Source organism: Strigops habroptila, chromosome 13, assembly GCF_004027225.2.
Source record: "Strigops habroptila isolate Jane chromosome 13, bStrHab1.2.pri, whole genome shotgun sequence".
Taxonomy (NCBI): domain Eukaryota; kingdom Metazoa; phylum Chordata; class Aves; order Psittaciformes; family Psittacidae; genus Strigops; species Strigops habroptila.
This window is the reverse complement of record NC_044289.2, coordinates 11,414,924-11,437,375: the sequence shown is the minus strand read 5'-3', so window position 1 is coordinate 11,437,375 and position 22,452 is coordinate 11,414,924. Positions and strand designations below refer to the sequence as shown.

Genomic DNA, 22,452 nt, shown 5'->3' with positions numbered 1-22,452 from the left:
CTCCGCCCACCGGGGGCTGCACCATCCCTATAAGCGCGGCGGCGGCGGGCGGCGGTCAGAGCTCGTTGTGCCTGTGGCCGCAGCGCTCCGTTCGTGCTCCGCCTCGCCCGGCCCCGCCATGCCGCTGCCCCGCGCCTCGCCGGTGCTCCGCGCCGCCCTGCTGCTCGGCCTCCTCCTGCGCGCCGCTGCCGCCGAGTCGGTGAGTCCCGCCGGGACGGGAAGGGGAGAGGGTCGGGTCTCTCCTGTCTGCGTGCCCCGCCAGGGATGGGTGCTCCGGTGCCGGGGGGCTCGGCCGGGGGTCCCGCTCGAGCGGAACTGCCCCCACGCGTTCGCCCTTCTCCGGCGCAGGGGGGCAAAGCGGGTAATGGCAGCAGGGCAGTTCCCATTCCTCCGGTTCCCTGCCTCCTTCCTGGCTCTCACGCTGCTTCCTCCGTTTGGTGCCGAAGCAGCGGTGTCCCGGCCCGGTCGTGCCCCGGGTAAACCTCTTGCCCTGTCTCTAGCTCCCTCGCCTGTCTCTTCTGTCCCCCATGCGCTGGTGAGCCTCGTCCTGCCCTTCTGCAATCAGGGCTGGCAAGTCAGAACAGTACAGGGTCCAAGGGTATGTGGTAGAAATGAACCGCTCTCCATTACAGCTTTGATCTCCAACCGCTGGTCAGGGACTTAAGTCCTCTAATCCCTTTTTTATTGTGAATGTGCGATGGGTTAGATAAGTGCAGTGCCTTACAGTGCCTGGGCAGGCTTTCCAGCCTTACCTGAGTTTGGTTGTGCCAGTCCCTGGTGTTTTTCTGTGTGTATTAAGCCTTCCTCGCTTCCATATGGGAATGAAAAATGATGCATTACCATGGAGGGTTTAAGAGTCTCTTAAATATATAATGCGCTGAAACAGTTTGGATGTCTCAAGCCTCAGATATGGGGGATCTTTGGGTGAAGCAGAGATTTTGGGATTCTGCCTTCCCTGTTGTTTGTTTGGGGGTCTGTGTGTGTCCGTCTTGCTGGTAGTGCAGTCAGGATAGATTCTTCTGCTAGTCTGAAAGAGCTGCTGAGATTAACTGCAGGAGGAGATCAGGGGTTCTCCAAACTAGATTAAATCTAGTTCTCCAAACTAGATTTAATCATCCCCATTCAGTCCCACTGCCTTGTTTTGGACTGAATGCTGGGTGGGCAGATCAGGACAGATAAGATTCAGTTGCTCTATTGCCCTCTAAGAGGGTTGGGGGGCTGGTTGTGGAATGGTAAACTCCCACAGAGACCATCTGTAGTAATTGTCAGCTACTCTCTGCGATGACCAGCCAGCCCAAATCCACTTTAATCTGGTGTCTTTATCCCTGCTCTTAAGCACATGAATCCCTCGCTTGAGAACTGGCCCAAACTAGTAGGGCAAACCTTTGGGGCAGACAGCATCTGGAAGTTGCATTGACCATGTTTGGTATGAAATGCAACTTGGTCTCCCTGGGGAACCGAGTGGTCTGCAAGCATCGGGTTTCTGCAAAGACAACAAATTTTGCACAGATGTATTCTGTAAATCCTTATATAGAGCTTGGACGGAGCGTTTGTATCTTTTAAGCTGCCTAAGGTGGAGCGTGTGCTTGAGAAGTAACACTGGCTCCCTATAAAGCCTTATCCAAACAAATTGTTTGGGTTGCAGCGGCTGGGGAGGAGGTGAGGATGACACACTGTTTGGGAGAGTTCTGCTGGCGCTCCTCCCATCTTAAGTTCTTTTTTTAATAGCCCTGCCAAAACGTGCAGTGCTGCACAGCATGTGGCTCTGGTGTTTCTGTGGGGCAGGGTGCACACAGGTAGCTGTTCCTTAACAAGACCGGGATTGTGTTTCTCATGCTTATGCAAGAGCCTGGCTTTTGCGAGGGATTTGATGCTCCACTATTCCCCTAAGCCTGTGCAAACAGAAATGCTTTGGCTCCTTTCCCCTCACGCAGCTTTCCGTGTCCATGAGATTTCTCTTACACATCCAGGATTGCTTCACGCAGAGGGTGGGGGATAGTACTGAAGTGACGTGGATGCTCGAGCTGTGGGTGGGTTGTGTCACAACAGCTCTGTATGAGAACATGTCTTGTTCCCGTGGGGCAGGGGGAGGTTGGAACTGAAGTCTGATGTCTCCTGCTGGTTCCCAGCCCTCTCCGGTTGGGTGCTGTGCAGGCAAGCTGCTTGTGCTGTGTGAGTATGGGGGTCCTGCAGAGGATGCTTTAGGGGGCTTGTAGCTGGAGCTGGGGAGAAAGCCACCAGTGCAGCGAAGGCATGGGATCAGTGGAGCTGCTGAAGGACTTAAGGTCCTTCCTTGGGCAGAGTTGTTGAGCTTCCCTGTGCTTTTAGCATCTAAAAGCACCCCAGCAGCACAGGAGGGAAGCAAGGGGCATTCCCCCCTGACAGAGGAGCCTGCCAGCTGTGGGCTGGGGCTGCTTCTGCATCTAAGCTGCAAGAGGGCTGAGAGCCCTGAGCTGTGCAGTGCTCATGGGCTGGAAGCTTGTCATAGCTGTCCTACTTTCCTGCCTTGAAGTATGCAGGAGAAGTCACCGTGCAGCACCACGTCGTGTCTGCGTGTCCCTATAGACAGCAGAAATTCCAACCCAGGAGCTGCTGGCAGAGGAATCCTCAGGGAGAGGGGGGAGGCTTTGTGCTGTTTGTGGGCTCTGTTTACTGGTTTAAAGCAATCATGCTTGGAGGCCGCCTGATTGGCAAAGCTGGTGTCTTGTTGATGATAGCTGTGTTTGGAAAGTTGTGCAGCATTATTAATGTTAAAACCGGTTTGGCTTGTCCTGCTGCCATTGATCCCTGAGGCCTGTTCTTTCTGCTCTTTGCCCAGTTTCTCATCTGTCCCTCCCAATCAAATCAAGACATTGCTATCTGCACGTTTTACTTCATTTTACCTTCTAACTTGGCAAACTCACAAGGCAGCTGAACATGTAGAGCAAACTCTTGCTTTGTTCAGCCTCCTTAAATAACACAGAGCAGCAAAATTACAGTGTCTAAGGTGATGTCCCTTAGTCCTGAATGAAAGGAACCCATGACTTCTGGTAGCCAAACCTAGAGCTGTCTGGCTGGATGAAATGCCTGTTAATGTGCAGAAAGAAACAGTCTCTCTCAAGTGTACACCTCCTGGGGTGGAAGTTCAGGGGTGCATTGAACAAGTGCACAGCTCTTGGGGCGGAAGTTCGGGGGCACGTGGTCTCATCCATGGAGGCACCCACACGGTGGGAGCCATCACCCCCGGGGCACAGGCAGGGAAGCTGTGCTGCTGCCCAGTCCTCCTCCTCCCGGAGCGCCTGCCAGCTCCCAGGCTGGAGAGCACTCCTCTTGTGGCTCAGAGTTTTCGGAATAGCTTACGCAAGAGGCACATCGGGGCTGCACTTGGTACTTTTCAGACTCGGGATAGCAGAGACTCATTCATTCTAGGAAGTTCAGGCTGTTAGCCAACGAGATTGCTCCCTTTCCTGCCCCTCCTGTTGTTGTCTCCCAAGGCCTTGGCACTTCGTGGTCCTGCAGAGTCCTGTATCCAGTCCAACAACAGTGAAAATGTTTTTTCCGGTGCGTCTTCCCCTCTCCCCTCCCCTCCAAGCCTCTGTTAATGGCTTTACTATTGCCTTTAGCTGTCTGAACAGTTGGGGTAGAGAGGCCATTTGCTGCTCCCAAATGCCTGCAGTGGAGTTTAATGTGACCTTGTGGTTTTCCTGTGGCCGCTTATTGCCTTTTCGATACACTCCTGCCCCACTTCACCACAAGCTGCTAACTTGGCTTTCAGAGCGATGGAGGGGAGGGACCCTGGCTGCTCTGCATGCAGGTTTCAGCACAACTCCTGCAGCTACTTTTCCCTTTCCTCTGACTCCTGGTGCTGGTAAATGCTCTGCTAAAAGTGTGCTGGCTGCTTGAATCCACTTGACTGTAAATTAATGCTGAGTTGTGTTGCGTTTTGTGTGTTATGGTGGTCTTCAAATGGATGGATTGATGGACTGTCTTTGAAACCATCTTTTTTCCAATTAGGAGATAGTAACTAACCATAAGGGAAGTGTGATAACTGAGGTTCCGTGGTCTGCAATGTAAATGACTCACAAGATTACTTGATTGAGTTATCGTGGCAAGCCGATGCTGCAGAACCCCCCAGCTATCACTTTGGCTAGACAAACCAGTGTCTATCCTTCAAAATGCTTCCTTGCTCTTGAGTTAACATTTATCCTCTTCAGCCTGCTCTCAGATCCTTGCAGCTGCATTCTCCCACTCCACTCCATACAGCTTGTTCCTTTATGCCCTGTAACAACACAGGGTTGTGCTGGTTTTGCACCCTCAAACTAGCAGCTAATGCAGTTGAAACACTACAAACCCATACCCCGCGCACGCCTGACCTCGGGGCTGCTGTTGCAGAGCATGTGTGGCTGTTTGTTTGAGACTCTGTGGAATGCAAATGCTTTAGATTAAGGATTCAAATGGTCTGCACTAGAATGAGGCTCTTGTGATGAGACTGGGCTTCGTGGCTCTTGAATAGACAGGGCAGCCTAGCTGAAGAGTTGAACTTGTAATAAGCTACTGCTCGGAGGGTCTATAAAAGATCATACATTAGTGAGCTGTTGGTGCTGCGCCTCTAGATTAGCTCAGGCTTCTAGTTTTGTGTTTTGCTTTGGTTTTAAGTGTGTGGTTGTCCAGTAATGCTGCCGCCTCTGCCCAGCTCTGCTGCATCGCCCTCGGCTTTGACTCGCAGTGGTCATGCTCTGAGTCAGGGTTTCTGGCACTTGCCTGGCCCCACAGCTCCGGAGACTCTGCTGTCACTTCTGAGTAACGGCCCTGGCCCCTTACCCAACGCGGTGACTCAGGCTTCCAAGGAGCTGCAGCACAGTGGTGGATCTTTTCTCATGGCAGAGAGACTGTGCTGCCCTTGGCACCGAGTGCCTTCACTGGTTCCTCTCTAATCTACCTTGGGTTGTGGCTATGGTGGGTAAAAAAGCCATCAGGCTCTGCCATATAACTGCTGCCAGTAGCTGAGTTGGTGTTGGCAAAGGCAGATCAGAAAATGGCCATGTCTTGAGCAGCCACCAACTTGCTCTGGCAGCTCTGTAGCTGCTGCATTTTTAGGCAGTTCGAAACGAGAGCTGCACAGGGGAGAGGGGAAAGCAGCAGTGTTATCTGAAATGACTGAAAGCCTTCAAAGCAAGCTGAAGGAATGGGAAGTCTCAAGAGAGGGGGTTAAATACTTAATCCTGAATCTGGAGAAAATGTCAGCGTAGGAGGGGAAAGCACACAAGATGTAGCTGTGTCCCTCTCTGTTTCTGAGGGCTGGCTGACTTCAAAAATACACTGCTTGTAAAAGTCCTATTTGTGCTGGAAATACGCACTCTTGACAGTTTTAGCCTTAAATCCTTTGAGGCTGAGACTGTGCTTATAAAATGCCAAGGGGCTGTTGTTAGACAAATTATTGGGATAACTTGAAAATCAAAGCAGTTAATTAAAATCTCAGAGAGACACTCCTTGGGGCAGGAAGGAGACTGGGAGACCCATAGCACTGTTATCCGAGCAGCTGGTGTCATGTCAAGCAAAAACAAGGCTGCTTCTTGCTTAAACAAATTGTGTTCTGTCAGGGAAAGCAAAGTCTGCCATGGGAAGGATTTTTTTCTTCTGATCTTGCTCTGCGTTAGCTGCTGAAGGGGAAGAGGTGTCTCCACCACAATTCAACTAAGCCTGTGCTGCTGTCTGCTCTAAAACTTGAATACAAAGTGGTGCGGTTTTGCCCCGTTTACCTTGCTGTGAGGCTCACTCTGCCTCCTGCCCTTCAGCTGCCGTTACAGTCAAACTATAGCAATAAAAAGAAATGTTAACGTGCATTAATGACTCTGGAAGTGCCATGGACTTGCACTGGAATCGGCCTGCACGGCACGGTAGTCGCAAATCTCTGTGGGTAAGAGGAGGTGACTGAGAGGAGCATGGCTGAATGGAGGGTATGTGGTGTGATGGAGTGCCCCTGTGCTGCCTGGAGGGGAGTGAGACCCATAGGTGGAGGGACATATCCTGGCTGGCGTGGTGCTGGAAGGGTGGCAGAAGCTGCTTTTGTGGGCTAGCGGCCCCATTTAAAAGCAGAGAAACTGCTCCTCTGCCCCAAATGGAAATAAAGTCCTTACTGATGTCAGGAGCTGTTGCTTGGAAGACTCTGTTCCCCAGTGAGATAAATATTTATTGCAAATCCACGGTGTGCAGTGGGAGCAGGCTCTGGAGCCAGGATCTTTCAGGAGACTGTTTATGTGCGGGCTGTTCTTGGCGCTAATTCCAAATTTCCCGAGGCTGAGTATGAGGAGCTGGTCCTGCGCGTTGGTTACTAAACAACTTGCTAGGCCAGCTCAGCGCAGGCTTCATAGAGCCAAGGAAGGAGTGACCAAAACAATAGCTAGGTCCCTCTGCTCCTGGCTGTGGCACTGTGGGTGCAGAGATGTGGTCACAGAGGGCTGGAAAACTGCTGGCAGCTGCTCACCTCCTGCTCAGATTGGGAAGGAAGCCTGGCTGGGAGTCCAGAGCTATCCCAGAGAAGAAAATGCTCTGGGGAGCGACAGGTTTCCTGAAGTACAGCTGCGTTATCCCCAATAGCACAAACTCTGTCTGCTGCTTTCTGGGCCCAAGCCAAGGCAACTTCTGCACAAGTTGGGAATGTTTCTGTTCAAAATAAAACAACACAACCCATGCACTGAGAACCCAGGCTCTGCTGCTACAGCTAACTAGGAAAATCTCTGCTGTTGAAATGTTTGTTTGAATAAATGCTCACACGGGTATAGCCCGATAGCAGAGTGGTTCAGCTCCTCTGTCTCAAGTGCTTTCATGCTGATAACTTCCCCTGCTACAACTTTTTGCTGGTAGCTTTGCCAACAGAGCAAAACTAAATAGCGTAGCTGTGCTGGCAGAGCTCAACTGCCTGGGCTGAGCTTAAATCTTTGGGCTACTATTTCTGATTAGATTAAAACAGATTGTGGGAGGGGAAGCATTTGTATGGTACAGCGTTGGGAATCTTGACTATACAAACAAGCTGAGATTAGCAGCATGGAGAGCCAGCTGGGAAAGGCACCCTTTGAAGTTGGGTGTCTGCCTGGCTGAATTTTGCTAACACTCTGGCATGAGGGAGCATAAGGATCCCGAAAATGCATGTCACATGCCTCTTTCCACGTGGAGATTCTGCTTGGATACGTGTACAGGGAAGTATTGGGGTGTAGCTGTATTCTAGGAAAGGGCAGCGAGGGCAAGCCTCTCCCCAGCGTGAGGGGGAAATATGATATATGAAATACCCCAAGCCTTAGGTATCATCATGAGAAACCGCCCTTTATGGAAAAGCTGCTCGGCTGGGGCCTTTATATCCTTTTTTCCTTCCACAGACAAGGATGCAGGGGAAGTTCCTGGTATAGAGTAGGGCAGCTCAGTGAGTCGTGGGCCAGAAAGACTGAATTCGTTCTTTAACCTTGAATAAATTCCTCCAGCTTCTGAACTGAGCCTGGGCAGTGAAGTATATGAAATACCTATGATCAGGTTTGTAAATACTATAAAAACCCATAATCTCTGTGTGAAGTAGGTGTGTGTCACTGCCCGTGACCAGGAGAAACTTTCAGGGGCACAGAATGTCTCTGCCACAGTTATTTTCCTCCCGAGTCACATGAGAGCTCCTGCTTTCCTCTCCTGCAGTTTCCCTTTGAGCCTTATCTTTATTTGCTTCAGGGTACGTGATTGACACGCAGCCATCTGCAACTGCCTGCTGAGCTTTATCCCCTCTAGCTGGAGGGGGGAAGCCATGATCCCCGTCTCTGGCTCTGTAGGTCTCTGGCGCTGGGCATTGAGTGTTTAGAGCAGCTATTTTGCCACCTTTGCAGTAAACAGATCCCAGCATGTGCCTGTCTGGCAAAGAACTCAATCTTTATGGCTTTGCTCTCGGCTGATAATCGGGCAAGAGTAGTTAAACAAGAATTCGTTCCTTGTAATCTCTCTGGCCTCCTCCTGCTGGCTTCTATGGCATGGCCTGAAAGGCGCACACATGTATGGTGTGGTCTGAAGAGAGCAGCTTGTGTGTAAGCAAATGCACGGGAGTTAAAAGGCAACTGAGGTTTGACTTTGTAAGTGCAGGGAGACCTACTTTGAGCAAGCAGAGCACGGGAGCATCCATTCCTGCTGCAGGGGAGGCACTGGGACAGCAGGTCCTCTCCGGAGCCTGGGATTACGGCGTGATTGTCACGGGGATTATGGCTCTGCTGCCGCATGGAGAGCTGCTTGTGGCGACATGGCTTAAGGAATCACCCGGGCAGGGGGAGCAAGGGGGGAATGACCCAGGCTGAGAATGTGTTAGTTCTGGGTGCGTGTTCCTGTGCACGTGGGCTGCTGAGCGGGAGCACACAGGATGGTGATGTGGCCACAGGGAGATGGATACCTGGTTGGACAGGGACTGGGGATGCTGCTCTGAAGTCAACTTGAGCTAGTGACGCTTTTACCAGCTGAACAGTTCATCAGCCTGCACGTTGCTTTATCTTATTAAGAAAGACCCTGTTCTTTGCCTGTGTTACTGAAAACAATTAAAAGAAGATGTATTTTTTCCTCTCTTCGGTAAGAGGCATGAAGATATAGCATGCAGCAACTGGTTTGGGGTAGTGGAGATGCAGTGCTATCCCCTCCTGTCAGCCATGAGCTGCTTGCAAGCTGGTCTGTACTTCTGTCCCTGATGTCCCACTTAGTCCTCTGAGGTGTTACGGATTTACCTTCATAGCTTGCTGTGATGCGAGTACACTTGTACAGTGACTGTCAGAGAGGAGATGAGCAAGGCTGGCTTTGTCCAAAGCCACTGTGCCTGTGGTCCTGCTGTAGGACTGCTTGAAAAGTGCTAAGCAAAGGCACAGTAGTATTTAACCATGTCTGGAAGCCTCGGGGTGAGCCTGTCATGCAACTAAATACAAACATGTGCCTGGATGGGAGCTGTTTAACTTCTGTCCCTTGGCACAGTGTGGGCTGTGTGTGCTGCAAATTATGTGGGACAGACTGACCGGGAATGAGAGGAAAAATGGGACCCTCCGAGCATGGGCACCAGGAGTTGGCACAAGGGGAATTATTCATTTATTTATTCTTTAATTGCAGTTGCTGTGCTGAAGGAGTTAGGTGCAAGCTAGATTGAAATACTGATACTTGCTTTGCTCTCAAGGCAAAAGTAACTTCAGCAATAATTTATTATTATTTCCCTACACAGAGCTGGAGCACAGAGGAAGGGAATAAAGGGTGTTTTGGGGGGAAAATACAGACCCTTCCATTACTAGGCTGGCAGGAGTTGCCTTTGCTGGAAGCTCATGTCACTTCTGATAACTTTTAATGCTTATTGAGATCCAAAGGTGGCCTACAGGGATGCCAGAGAGGGATTCTTCATCAGGGACTGTAGTGATAGGACAAGGAGCAATAGGTTCAAGCTTAAAAAGGGGAAGTTCAGGTTAGATATAAGGAAGAAGTTCTTTACTGTGAGGGTGGTGAGGCCCTGGCACAGGTTGCCCAAAGAAGTGGTAAATGCTCCATCCCTGGCAGTGTTCAAGGCCACGTTGGACAGAGCCTTGGGCAACATGGTCTGGTGTGAGGCATCCCTGCCCGTGGTAGGGGGTTGGATCTAGATAATCTTAAGGTCTTTCCAGTCCAAACCATTCTATGGTTCTAGGAGAGGTCAGATCTGTGTGCCTTTACCTCACTGCACACCTCTCTCCTTTGGAGGTCAGCTCTATTTGGCTGATTTGCCCTGCTCTGAGCTGGCCTGTTTCCAGCACTGTGTTCATACTCTGCTTTCCTGCTTTCGGGAAGTGCTTCAAGGAGGTGAGCTCACTCTCAGCTTCCTGGTTTGTCTGCTCCTGCAAGAGCTAGGTGGAAGTGAACCATATGGAAATCCCCTCTGTTGGACTTGGTTTACAGAGCTTCACATCCTTGCACTGGGAAGGTCCCACTGGGTTCGGTGCTCTTTGGTTCATGATGCAGGGCAGCAGGAGGGCCAGGGTGGTGGCTCTGTGAGAATGATCTCTTAATAACCAGGCTGGGCCATGCGGGCAGCTGCCCCTGTCATACAGGAGCCATCTCTTGTTAAGCTGATGTAGATGTGCATTGTGGTGGTATGAGGTGACCTCTGTCCATGACAGCAGAGGTCTGGGAGCGATATTTGGTGTAATACTGCTCACTGAGGTGATCTGTGCCGCTGTTCCCTACTATAGAGCTCCTGAGAGAAGCCCCAGGAGCAGCCTAGATTTACCTGTTCCTGCAGGCTACAAAGAGTTAACAGATCTGTGCCTCTGCCCCCTCTCCTGCCACCTCCCAGGCTGGCCCAGCTCCATCTGCTTTTGTCTAGGAAAGATTGACTTTCACCTTGCTCCTGTTTACTCCAGGGCTTGTGTACACAGTGCTGGGGAGGGAGACAGATGCAAGAGCAAGTGCTGGGGCTCTGAAGTTTATAACACCAAAGTTATAAACTTAATAAAGATCTCCCTGCCCTCTGGATGCCCAAGCTTCTGTGGGTCTGACTCCCTTTGCGGTGTGCTGGCTGTGACCCTTCAGAGAAGCTTTTAATGAACTCTGGTGTGTTAGATCAGAGACAAGGGACAGCTGTAAAAGCCAGTTCCCTGTCTGGAAGACTTTGTCTCTGCCCTGGAACATCATTTGGTTTGTTTTGAAAGGGTTTGCAAAGGCTGTGGTGAGGACGTGTGGGCTGGGGCAGGCGAGCTGCCCAGGTTTGGCATTTCCCAGAACTAACCAGCAGCTGGGGAAATGCACACATTGAACAAAAACTCTGCTGCCTCAGTAAAAGCACGTACTTGCTTTGATAGGAGGCCAGTGGTATTGCTGGGGCTGTAAGTGAAGGCCCCAGGAGCACCAAATGGGGTGGGCTATGGATGGAGCACAGCAGGGCCTGGGGTGCCAGGGGTGCAATTCCTGTGCCTGAGCTGAGCAAACAGTGTATGGCCTCATCCAGCAGTGCAACCTTGTCCGGGATCAAACGTGGGACCTTTGTGCCCAGCTTTTCCAGGAATGGCACTCACGGTTCACGTGCCTGACCTGCTGGTTGTCTGGCAGGGAATAAACATATTTATTTTGCCACTGGCAGGCAGGAAAAGCTTCTGCTCCCCAGCATGTTGGTTAATCTCCCCTTGGTGCTTACTGGGGATAAAGCTGCTTAACATGAGGGAAAAAATCCTGGATGTAAACTCCTGCAGGGAAGGCTGGTTCCTGTACAGACCCCTCCTGGACGGGAGCATATTGATCGTAGGGCTCTACTTCAGCTGCCAGAGCGAGGTGGAGCTGTGCAGCGCCCAGTCCAGCTCTCCCAGCAAGTCCCTGGCCCAGCTCCAGTGCTGGGATGACAGGAGGTGGGAAGCAGACTCGGAGCAGTCGGTGCCCTTCTCCAGCTGGCACTTACAAGAGGTGTTAAGCTGAGTGTGGCCAGAGATGACTTGGCAAGGGTTGACTATCATCCTGCAGCAGTCTCCAGGCTTTTTCCCCTTGGCTGCAGCCTGCCAGCCCAGAGGAAACACGGGCACCCTCTGTGGTGCTGCTTCACCTGCTAGCAGAGCTGTAGAGAGGACTGAATCCTCTTGGAAAGGGCTGAACTTCTAAAGCAATACTCTGGGGAGCACTTTATGTGGCACTTTGAAAGCCTGAAGCCCTTGTGAAAGTGCCTCTGTGCCCTCTTGCAGGTGTGTATGCAAGGAATGTGTCTGCCCCAGACCTGCCCTGTGAGCACAGCACTCCACTGTTAACTCTTCCCAGGCTCCCCATGCCCCAGCTCCCAGTGGGAGCCTTCTCCCTAGGAAAGTATGTCTTGAAACCTGGAGGTGCCCAGCAGCCCTCTAACTTCCCTGGCAGATGAATCTGTAAAACGAGGCTCGCTGCCTACAGGAAAAGTTGCCCATATGGTTTGACAAGCTCTTAAGGCTTTCAGGAACTTCCTTGTCCTTGCACAAGAGGATGATGAAGAGTGAGCTCAGGGAACGCTCCCTTATAATGTTATTTACACTTGTGAGTCAGTAATTTCCTTGTCATGTCCTCTGGCTTGTAAACACTGTCTCCCCTTATTTTAATAGGGTTTTCTGATAGCCAAACCCGGTGTGTCCTGCAGCATACACTAATCCCCGTGGCTGGCTGCCACCTCTGCTCACGGCTGGGCTGAGCTGATAAGGCAGCAGTTCTCCAGCCATTCTGTGGCTTAGACCTGGCTTTTCTTGAGCCACCCTTGCTCGGGCATTAGCTGGTGACTCATAATGAAGCACAGCATGAGCTGGCACAGAGGTGCAGCTCAGCACAGTGCTCTTCCCAGCATAGATCTGCCCAGGTTCAGGTCTGCAGCAAATGTGCTCCCCAGCCCTGGTACCCTAAAAAGGAATTGAGCTCTTCCTGCCCCTTGATGGAATGGCCAGAAGCTGTCCTGGGAATAGCTGCTGGATGCTGGCAGCAGTTTTCATTGCAGGTCTGGTTTTGGCTGAGTTTCACATACCTTGAAATGAATTTGCCTTAGAGCGAGTGATCCATAACGTTAGGAATGCCTGGTTCCAGGCTGGGAGGGGATTTCTTCCCAGCTGGCCTTCCTTCCCCAGCCCCCTTCCTACCATCCAGTGCCAGGCATGGCAGAGGCAGGGGGTCTGGGATGAGAGGTAGCCTCAGCGCTTCGTGCCCTCTAGGCTGTTCATTCAGTTCTCCTCAAGCAGAGTTGCTGGGGAAACCAAAAATGCCTCAATAAGCTGATGAGAAGCACATCTAGTAGCCACTGCTCTTTATGCAAAATGAGAAACATCTTGTCCTGACCACAAGGCCTTCTTTGTGGCAAAACCAGTGTGCTGCTGGACAGGGAGGTCAGGGCTGGGGCTGTGGGCAGAGGAAGCTGACACATGGCTTGTGCCTGATTGTTGGCCCAGGCTTGGGAGATTAATAGCAGATGTAACTCGTCACTCGGTGTCACCGCTGGGCTGTAGGATGGGCCACTCCTGGCCAGGAGGGCAGGAAGGCAGATCCCAGCCACTCGGGCTCACCACTGCTTTGCTGGGGCTTGGCTGGTGCCACCCACCTCTACCTGTCCCCATGAGTCTCTGATCCTCACCCCCTGTGAGGCTTGTGGTAAGCCTGTTCGTTAAGAAGAGCCATTGGATGTGCGCGACTGTGGAGTAAAGGGATGCTTTAAAAATGCTCTCCTGGGAAGACAATCCCTCAGAAAGACTTCCCAGCCTTTCTGTGGGAACAGCATGAAAAAATATGGACAGTTTAGCCCCTAGCTATGGGACCCATCCCTCCAGTTGTGCTTCTCGCCCTAGGGGAAGAGGTCAAGTCCCCCAGCATGGCGATGACTTCATGGCTGTGGAAGCATCTGGAGCTGCTGGAATCTGTGGGCTGGTGTTGAGCAACCTGAGATCCCATTCATACCTGTGGTACCCTCACCCGGGCTGGCCCCAGGGCTGTGGGGTGAGGAGAAATAGTGCTGGGGAAATAGCACAAGCTTGGTGAGGGCTTGTGGCTCCTTGAAGGCCCAAGTGCAGGTGAGCTCTGGTGTGTAAATTGCTGTTGTGGCCAAACACCTGATTCTCTGGGAGGCTCTCGTGCTAACATGTCTGTAACTGCAGTCATCTGGCCATAGGATCACGGACTTCATTTTATGGACCTACTTGTTTACGTATGTTTTAAGAGGTGAGGCAGAGGAAGTTCTTCCTTCAGGCAAGTCATTATTGATAGCAAATGCTCTTGAACCGTCACACTATATTGCACTGCAATTCAGCTGAACTGACAGACCAGTTTTTAACCCTTGGGTGATAAAGTAGGTTCGTTCTCAACACAAGAAGCAACAAACTGCCTTGGTGTGAGGCTTCAATCCTGTACAAAAACCTGACCTGTAGGTGCCAAGCTTTTTATCTGGGAATAGCAAGTCCTTCCGAATCCCCCCTTATCGCAAACTGAAGGTATTGCTTTTCCAAATGCTTTTGCAACAAACTCCTGACCAAGATCCTGTTGTGTTATTTTCACCCCCTGAACCTGTAGGAAATTCCCCTCCCCTGCTGGCTCTCACTTCTGTTGTGAGAAATTCTAGGGGAATTCAGCTATTTCCAGGCTGATGAAGATAACGGTTTTGGTGGAGTGGCAGTTCAGCATTTAGTGTTCTTCTGATGGAAGTGATGTGCTTAGTACAGACTCCGGAACTCCTGACCTTTTGTGAAATGCTTTTGAGTTGTCTGATAGTTAACACTTCTCCACCCCCGTTTACAGGTAAGAGAAACAGAGACCATAGATGCCCAATGGCTTGAGTACCCTGCCTCTGGAGACTTGCCAGATGATGAAGACATTGGTGAATTCAGGCCTCACTTAACTTCTGATGAGTTAGATATAGATGGAACATCTGGGTCTGGAGGTAAGTGGGAAGGGAGAATGGATCTTCCCTCAGTTGATGCTGTGACATTTCTTCCACCCTCAGCCCATGAGTGATGTGCTGAAGGCACAGCCAAAGCTCCAGAGGGAAGGGCAGTGTCAGGTGGGGATGAGAACACCCTGTGAATTGTAGTCACTCACAGATGAGAACAGTGAAAGTGGTGTACCATGATGTTGAATCACTCGGGGAGGACAGATGGAGTCCAGCCGAGCTTGTCTTAGTGCAAGTGAAAAGGCAGTGCATGAGCTGGATCTCTTTCCTGTCATACTCCAAAGAACTCCTGAGAAACTTAAAAATTCTATTGTTGAGGCAGTGCTAAAAGACTTCAAGTTAGTGCCCTGGCTGAGGCCAAACAAGGTGAAGGACTAACTGTTGTTCAAGTGAACTCTCTGTGACATGCAATGCTCCCTGCCCAAACCAGTTTCTGTAGCTCCATGTCCCCTTTATGTGAACATTTGTTCTCTAAAAGGGAAAGAACAAGTGCTCAAATCACTGCCTGACATGTTCAGGCAGATCTGGTAACTCAGGGGTTGGCAGACTCTCCTTTAGGGGTGGGTGGTGAGAGCATTGCCCTCCATTAGCATCAGCTTAGCAAGCTATAGCAGACTTGCTTAGCAGGGCAGCTCCTGATAATCTGCAGCGGGGCCAATGCGTCCAGCTGAAGACCCATCCCATGTGAGAGGTGTTGATTTTAAGATTGCATCTCCTGGTTTTAAGATTGCATCTCATGGTCTTGTGCAATCAAAGCAATTAAATGGCGAAAGTACTAGTAGATAGGAGGGAATTGCAGTCCTAGTTCTGTCTACAGTTGCTGGTATTGCAGGAAGTGTCTGAATTCTGGAGAGATGGCATGTCATGAGAGGAAAATTTCATGTCCTTTTTACTTACTTTTTTTGTTCCTCTTTGCAGATTACTTGGACTCTGAAGATGCTATCTATCTGACCACCATGGATGCTCCTGTGGTAGGTATTGCCTCTGCATGTTTTAAGCAACATGGAGCTACTCTTGTCTGTCCATGAAGCTTTCAGAATACCCTTTCCCCTGCAAGACGTGGCATCAAGATGACTCTACCTGCTTGAGCAGGAACAGTGTTCTCATAATGCACTAAGCAAACTTTCTTCTCCCTGCACACCCTTCCACTTTGAGTTGCAGGCAGGCTGGGTGCTGCTTACTGACGGGTGTGGTTTGTCTATATTCTGTAGATAGCTGACAACTATATCCCTGGAGATACTGAGGGGAAAATAGAAGGGAAGAAGAAGAACACAATGGTGGACAATGAAATCATTCCAGGCAAAGCTGTACCTGTTGAAGAGAACCTGCCCAACAAGATCTCTGCAGCAAGTACAGCCAACAGCAGCATCTTTGAAAGAACAGAAGTCCTTACAGGTAATACTCCGCCTTGTCCCTGATAAATTGTTAATACTGTAAATCATAATGGCTTCTATAATTCCCTGGGGAGCAGTTCCCTGCTGATGAGGGGAGCAAGATGCATTAACTTTGTGACTTCGTGTAGCAGGGTCACTACTGCCTTCTAGTTAGTCCTTGAACAGAAAAGCCTGTTGCTTGCCTTGCTGGTGTAAACAGCTTGGTTTTGAGCTGCCAGGTGACTGTTAACAGTGCCAGACAAGAATGTGGCAGCTGCTCTGCATCCAGGTACTGTCCCAACAAGAGGCGTATCTAGCCATAAATCAATGACATCATTTTGTATCAAATGCAGGCGTTTTCCTTCTAACCTCTGCCCAAGTCCTGCCTGTTCTGATCATTGCCAGGAACCAAACAACTTCTCTAAGGGATTTAAACACCTAGTCAACTGTTACAAATCTAAGTATTTCTGTCTAGAGCATAACCAAATGGCTGGCTTCCCCTCAGCATGTGGGACGGATCTGTCTGAAGGCACACTTCATCAAGCACTTGGCCTGATGGTCCGAGTACAAACCTTGGCACATCTTGCCAATCTGCAGCCATCCTCCCAGTCAGGAGTACCTGGAAGAGTGGATTGCAAAGCCACCTAACGAAGCTGATTTGTGCAATGAGTAGGTGCCACAGCAAAGGATAAACATTACTGAATTCTTGTGGCCACCCTTCGTGTGAGGAGAGAGATCTTGTTTGGTTTTTCGAGGGTTTGTGGTTTCTAGCTCTTGGGGTGGGTGTGGGTTTTTTGGAGGGAGGTGGTGGTAGGAGTAGTGCTGTTAAATTGAAATGCAGAGTCCCCAGAGTGTGCTGACACAGGTAGTTAACAAAGCATTTCAATCAGAGCTATACCGTTCTCCTGGAGCTGAGGCTGTTTGTGGGTTGTGGTGGGTGTTTCTGTTTTGCCTCCACACAAGGAGACGTCTTTTCGTCAAAATTTCTTTCTTGCACTGAACTGGAAGATTAGCACAAACTGGTTAATGTGGAACATGATTATTCTATGGTTGGATTGAAAGCAATTTCTGGCCTCTGCCAATAACTTGTCCTGTCACAGAAAATGCCAGCACATGTGGTGACAGGCACATGGACACATGGGCTCTGGAGGCAGTTCTGGAGGCTGGTTCTCTTGAAGCAGACTTTGAGATGTAGCTGATGGTTTGGAGTTGTCCAAGATTTATTCCATGCTCTGTTTGCCTCCCCAGCTCTCATTGCAGGAGGGGCAGTGGGCCTCCTTTTTGCTGTCTTCCTGATCCTCGTCTTAGTCTATCGCATGAAGAAAAAGGATGAAGGCAGTTACGACCTTGGGAAGAAACCCATCTACAAGAAAGCCCCAACAAATGAGTTCTATGCTTAAAGCTCAGCAGCACCTTGTGCCCATCAAGGGACAAACAGACTGTATGGAAACACTGTGCCCTCAGATGAGATGGGCTGAACAAATGCTCTTTTTTGGATTGAATTTCAAAGTGACTTTGAGAAAAAACAAACTTCCTACGTGACCCTTCCCATCCCACTCAGCTACCAAGGGCCCAATGAAATACAAAGAGTCTGAAAAAAAAAAAACCTCAGTGTATTTTTTTTCTTTTTTCTAAAGCTAGTGTAAAAAGAATCAAGATGCCAAATTTTCTGCTTGGTTTTATAGAGGGTATATAAACACAAAGCAGACTGTATGGAAGCAAACACCATGTGTTTGCACCCAGTGTGCTGTGCTCAGATTGGCTGCTTCCATAGAAGATGGCTTTTTTTATAAACCTTGCTAATAGATGTCTTGCAGCAGGCTGTTGATGTGAAGCATTTTTGTGGAGAACTATTTATGAATCTCTTACACTACAGATAATGTTGCCTTATCAGGGAGTAAAAGGCCCATAGGGGCTTAATCCCTGAATGCCATAAAGGGCCTATGGGAATGTCTTCCCTAGGAGACTTCTGTCTCTTCCTGTCAGCCGCAGGCAAGGGTCATTAGTCCATGAAATCAGGACAGCCAGCTTTGTTTGGCTCTGGGGACACCCCTTCCTTGCCTTCAGTCTCTTACCTTTTTTTTTCTTGTAAGGATTACTTGTAGGGTTGTTTTTTGTTTTGTTTTTTTTATAACAAAATTTTAAAGAAAATAGCCTAATGTTTATATAAAGTTTGTAGAAATTGTTTTGAAATAATAATAATAAAAATCTACTTTTTTAATTTCCTCAGATTTATTTTTTCAATCCCTTTGTGTTTCCTTTGGCCGGGCATTTCTCTAGAGATGTTGTTTTATATGATTCATATTCTCAACTGAAGCAGAGCTAGCTACAGTGTGTTACAGGTTTCTTCTAGTTCTATAGCAGCTACTGTAGAGGGTAAAGATATTTATGGCTTTCCCATAACTTTTTTTTAGGATTTGATTTTTTTTTTTTTTTAATGGAATTATTTATAGTTTCTGAAATGGCTGCTCTCGGTTGGTAACTTTTATCCTTTTTATGTAAAACACTAATATAATGAGTCTCTGTGAAAACTATTTAAGCTTTATTCTGTGAATTTTAATTATAAACTCAAGGCAATAACTTCTAGGATTAATCTGTATGCAAAATTGGATTTGTAATATGATTGAAGTAGGGGAAAAGACGAGAGAGAGTATTTCTAGCCTGTAATATATTATAATCAGTCCTATAGAGCTATATATTATATATTTTACTGAGAAATATGCGGTTAAGAGTGAAAAGGCTGGAGTTAGTTCTTCAGCAGCCTTACTGTATGCAAGAGGCTTGGTCTCGTTTGTGCTGCTGTTTGTCCAGTGTCTTGTCTAGAGCACGAGTGGTCTGGTGCTTGGGATGCAGCTGGGAGCAGCCGGAGCCCTGGGGCTCTGTCGCATGTCCCGGGGCTGTGCCTGGAAGCAGGTGGTTGGGAATGTGCCAGGTTTGATCCTCATTGGAGCAGAGATCCCCACTTGGGGTTGCTCTTTGGAAGCTCACAGTACCGAGGAAATACTGTTTTGGGGGCTGGCTGTACTGCAGAATCCCTGAGGTGCTGTGCTGACTACCTGCCTCTTGCAGGGGGCTGGCTTTGGTAGCTGGAAGTCTGCCTCAGCTGGGAGCATTGAGCTTTCATAGAGGGCTAGCTCTGAACCTCCCATGGTGGGTCTTAATATATCGTGTACATAGCTCCTACCTCTACTGAGAGTTAGACCGATTCCCCCAGCACTCCCAGAGCGAAGGGTGATGTGTGTGTCCAATGCCTTTGTTTCAAGAAGGTGTTACAGAACTTTGTGCAAGTCGTGTCTTCCTTCAGCAATCTGAATCTGGTATGGCTCAGGAGAAAACCAGAGTGTGGGCCCCCAAACTGAGTAGTAGGCAGCACAAAACCAGATTGGTTGTGAAGGCTGTTTAGCAATCTCATCGACTCCTGAAGCCTCCTCACTGAGGGTTTGTTGTAGGCTTGAGGCCAAATTCACAGAGGCAATAGAACAAAAGTTCAGCTTCAGCCGGTGGCAGCTGCTTCCCAGAGCTGGGCAGGCCAAATGGGGAACGCAGGGGGAGCCCTGTATTGAGACATCGTGTGAAAGGACTTTTCCCAAGGTTTGACTGGCTCACTTGGTCCCAGTACAAGCATGTTCAGGGAAGCTGCAGGCTCTGGAAAGCTGTAAAAACTGCACAGAGGTCACTGCAGACTGGAAAGGAGAAGGGAGAACTTCACTGCCGATGGACAGTGCTACCACGAAGGCAGGAGCAGTGTCTGCTTCTCGGGGTGTTTAGATTCTCTTGTGTAATTGCTCTTGGGGGTTTTTCCACTGTTACTGATTTATTTTATTTTCTCAAATAAACTGCTACTTTCTAAAACTGGCTTTTTAGACTGTTTTTGATCAGAAATAGCTTTTTGGGAGCCGGAGAAACAAGGAACTTGTGTTTGTGTAACTTGGTTTACCAAAGGGGGAGGCTGGGATGCGGCTTGGCGGTGGCCTGAAGCTCAAAGGGGCTTTGTCTGTGGTTCCTGAGTTGCTTTCAGTATTTGACCCCCAAGTGACTCCTGGAGGACCAGTGTCACCAGGCTTCTGGAGCTGCTGAAGCTCCTCCAGGCGAGCAGAGGCAGCGTGGCACAATGAGGTGAGCCCACCCTTTCTGTTGTGATCTGTTTTGTGATGGCACCTTTAGAGGTCTGTCCTGTTGCAGTGAGAAGGGACAGAGGAAGGCAGAGGCAGGCTTGCACTTGTCCCCCAGTGACAGCAGCATGTGCCTGCGCCCTCAAACATACAAGAGCAATGTGCTCAGAATCTTGATCCACCAAGTTTCAAGCCAACCCTGTTTGAGTGATGTGGACTTTCAAGTGGTGGTAGAGTTGTTTCAGCTTCCCTGGCATCAGCTGCCATGGGATCAAGTCCACAGGTGACTTCTTCAAGCCATTTTGGACTAAAGCAGCTGTTAAGCAAGATCTTTCTTGGAGGAAGCTGCTTCTCCAAGCCCTTCTACTCTGAAGCTTGATGCTCTCAAGGGATGGGACATGTGCCCCTGGGCACGTGGCAGTGGCTGTGCTTGCTGGGAAAAGTGCCGAGTCTCCTGAGAAGTGCTGTATTTAACTGGATTATCGTCCTCGAGAAAACTAATTCCCTTCTCCCTGGTGGGAACTCCCACTCCGGGTGGTTGGGATTAGCAGGGATGGAGGAAACAAATTAGGACTCGCACTCAGGCTCCCTCAGAGGTGCGGGAAGAGAAAACGCTTGAGGATCTGCTGCTAGCACTGAGGGAAGCAGAGCCCTGTGCTCCCGGGGCTCACCTTTGCGCCATGGGTGCTGCTGTTTGTCAATAAAGCAGTGACGTTCACCCGCAACCTGCACGTTCTCGTGTGGCTCTGACAGCTTCTTGGAAGTGCTGCTTGGAACAACCTGTGTTTGTCTTTTATTTTCTTTTAATATGTTTTATTTTCTCTCCTGGGCTCCCTCTCTGGGCTGCAGGAATCCCGTGTACTTCCCAAAACCGCCCTCGGCGTAAAAGCGCCTTGTTTTTCCAAAGCAACGTGGACGGGTACTCCGCAGATCCCTGGAGCGGGAGCCTGGCTGCCTGCCCGTCCTCGGGGAGCCGTGGTTCCTGGGATGGGTTTGTCACCATTCCCTCCATCTGCCTTTCTGCCCTCTCTGGCCAGCCTGCCTGTGCCTGGAATTCACCAAAGCCTTGTGAATTCCTGGTCTTTGGGAATGAGATGACACGCTCGTTTTTCCTCCCAGCGCTGCTCTGGTTTTATAAACCAAAGCCCTGAGGACCTGGTTTGCCTCGCTTGGGACGGGCTGTTCCCTTCTGCTCGCCCGGTGTCTGCTGCCATCTCCCGGCGAACCCTGCCCGGCACGGAGGGATTCCTCTTTATTTTCCTCCTTTTTCTCCTCCGTTATTTCCCTCCTTTTATTTTTCCCTCGTCTTTTTCCACTTTCCTCCTTCCCATCCCTTCCCTTTCCCCCTCTTTCTTTTTTCCCTCTTGTTTCCTTTTTCGTTTTCCATTTCCTTTTTAGTTTTTCTTTCTTTCCCATCCCTTCTCCCCCCCTTTTTTTCCCCCTTATTTGCCCCCACCCCCTTTTTCTTTTCCAGTTCATTGCAAGAGTCTCAGCGCAGCCGAAGGCCCTGAGCCCTTGGCAGGAGAGGAGGGACTGGAACAGCTTCTCACCTGGAGGTGTCACCAGCTCCTGAACCCTCAGATGGGAGCAAGCGCTTCCCACAGGGCTCCCCAAGCCAGGTCTGTGCTCCTTAAGGGCGGATTCAGCAAAAGCATTACCGAAGCATCAGCTCTGTCACTATTTGTCACGGCTATTGAAGCCAAAGCTCGTGGGCAGCTTTATAGGGGCATCCCGGGCTCTGAAAGGCACCTGGGACCCACAGGGAAACCATTTCCCTGTAAGAGGCATCGAAAGAGCCTTTGTGGGGCTTTGCTATGGGGAGGAGCTGAGTGCTGCACACAATGTGGGTCTGGGGAGAATGGGACCCCCAAAGTGACCATTTGGAGATGCTCAGGCTGAACAAGGGCTGGCAAGATGCCAGCTTTCCCAATGTGGACAATGTGTTCCAGGAGCTTGGGGCTGGCACCCCTATCGGCCCCCGTTGTCAAATCCACTTTGTTCTGTGTCTGGCAATCAGACCATGCTGCGCCCTGTGCTGCAGAGAGCCCCACCCAGCTCACCAGCACCCCCATCCTGCCCCAGTGCCATGAGGATGAGCCCTTCCCCTCTCCCTTTCCCCAGCGGAGCAGATGGAGATGCAGATCCCATGTCCTCACATGGAAACCAGGAGGTGCAGGGATTTCTCCTGTCATCTTAAAATATTGGTGGCTTGGGAAAAGTGCGGGTGGGAAAAGCTGTAACAACCCATTTGTCCTGGGAACAGCTCAAACTTCATAACAACGGGGCACTGAGATGAAGGTGTCTCTGATTGATGCAGTGAGGCAGAGCTTGATGGTGGGGAACAGTCACCGGGGGAGCAGCTCCTTTGTGTCTGGTGTGACCCTGCTCTGTTTAGAGAGGGACTGGGGCTGCCAGTGAGGCTGCTTCATGGAGCAGCCACCACCCAGCACGGGGGTCCCGCTGGGCTGCAGGGGCAGTGGGTGCTTGTGGGACCCCCCTACTTGTCCCAGCCCAGGGTCAGTGAACTGCGATGAGCTGCTGCATTCACAGCTATGTGTCCCCAGAACCACAGGCAAGCCCAGACCTGCGAGGGCTG

At 50.1% G+C, this 22,452-nt stretch overlaps 1 protein-coding gene across 1 annotated transcript; it reads left to right on the top strand.

The window, feature by feature from the left end:
* Positions 1–37: 37 nt before the first annotated feature.
* SDC4 (syndecan 4) lies at positions 38–19,596 on the top strand. Its single transcript, XM_030502532.1, has 5 exons — positions 38–199; positions 14,221–14,362; positions 15,290–15,342; positions 15,583–15,766; positions 16,993–19,596. Exons 1-5 carry the CDS (start codon positions 119–121, stop codon positions 17,142–17,144), a joined length of 612 nt encoding a protein of 203 aa, XP_030358392.1. The 5' UTR covers positions 38–118; the 3' UTR covers positions 17,145–19,596.
* Positions 19,597–22,452: the final 2,856 nt, after the last annotated feature.

What these genes read in the sequence shown, in the direction of transcription:
- SDC4 (XM_030502532.1), top strand. Translation starts at nt 119, where the DNA reads ATGCCGCTGCCCCGCGCCTCGCCGGTGCTCCGCGCCGCCCTGCTGCTC. An exon ending in TGGAACATCTGGGTCTGGAG is followed by an intron (nt 14,363 to 15,289) that starts GTAAGTGGGAAG and finishes TCCTCTTTGCAG; the next exon opens with ATTACTTGGACTCTGAAGAT. An exon ending in AAGAACAGAAGTCCTTACAG is followed by an intron (nt 15,767 to 16,992) that starts GTAATACTCCGC and finishes TTGCCTCCCCAG; the next exon opens with CTCTCATTGCAGGAGGGGCA.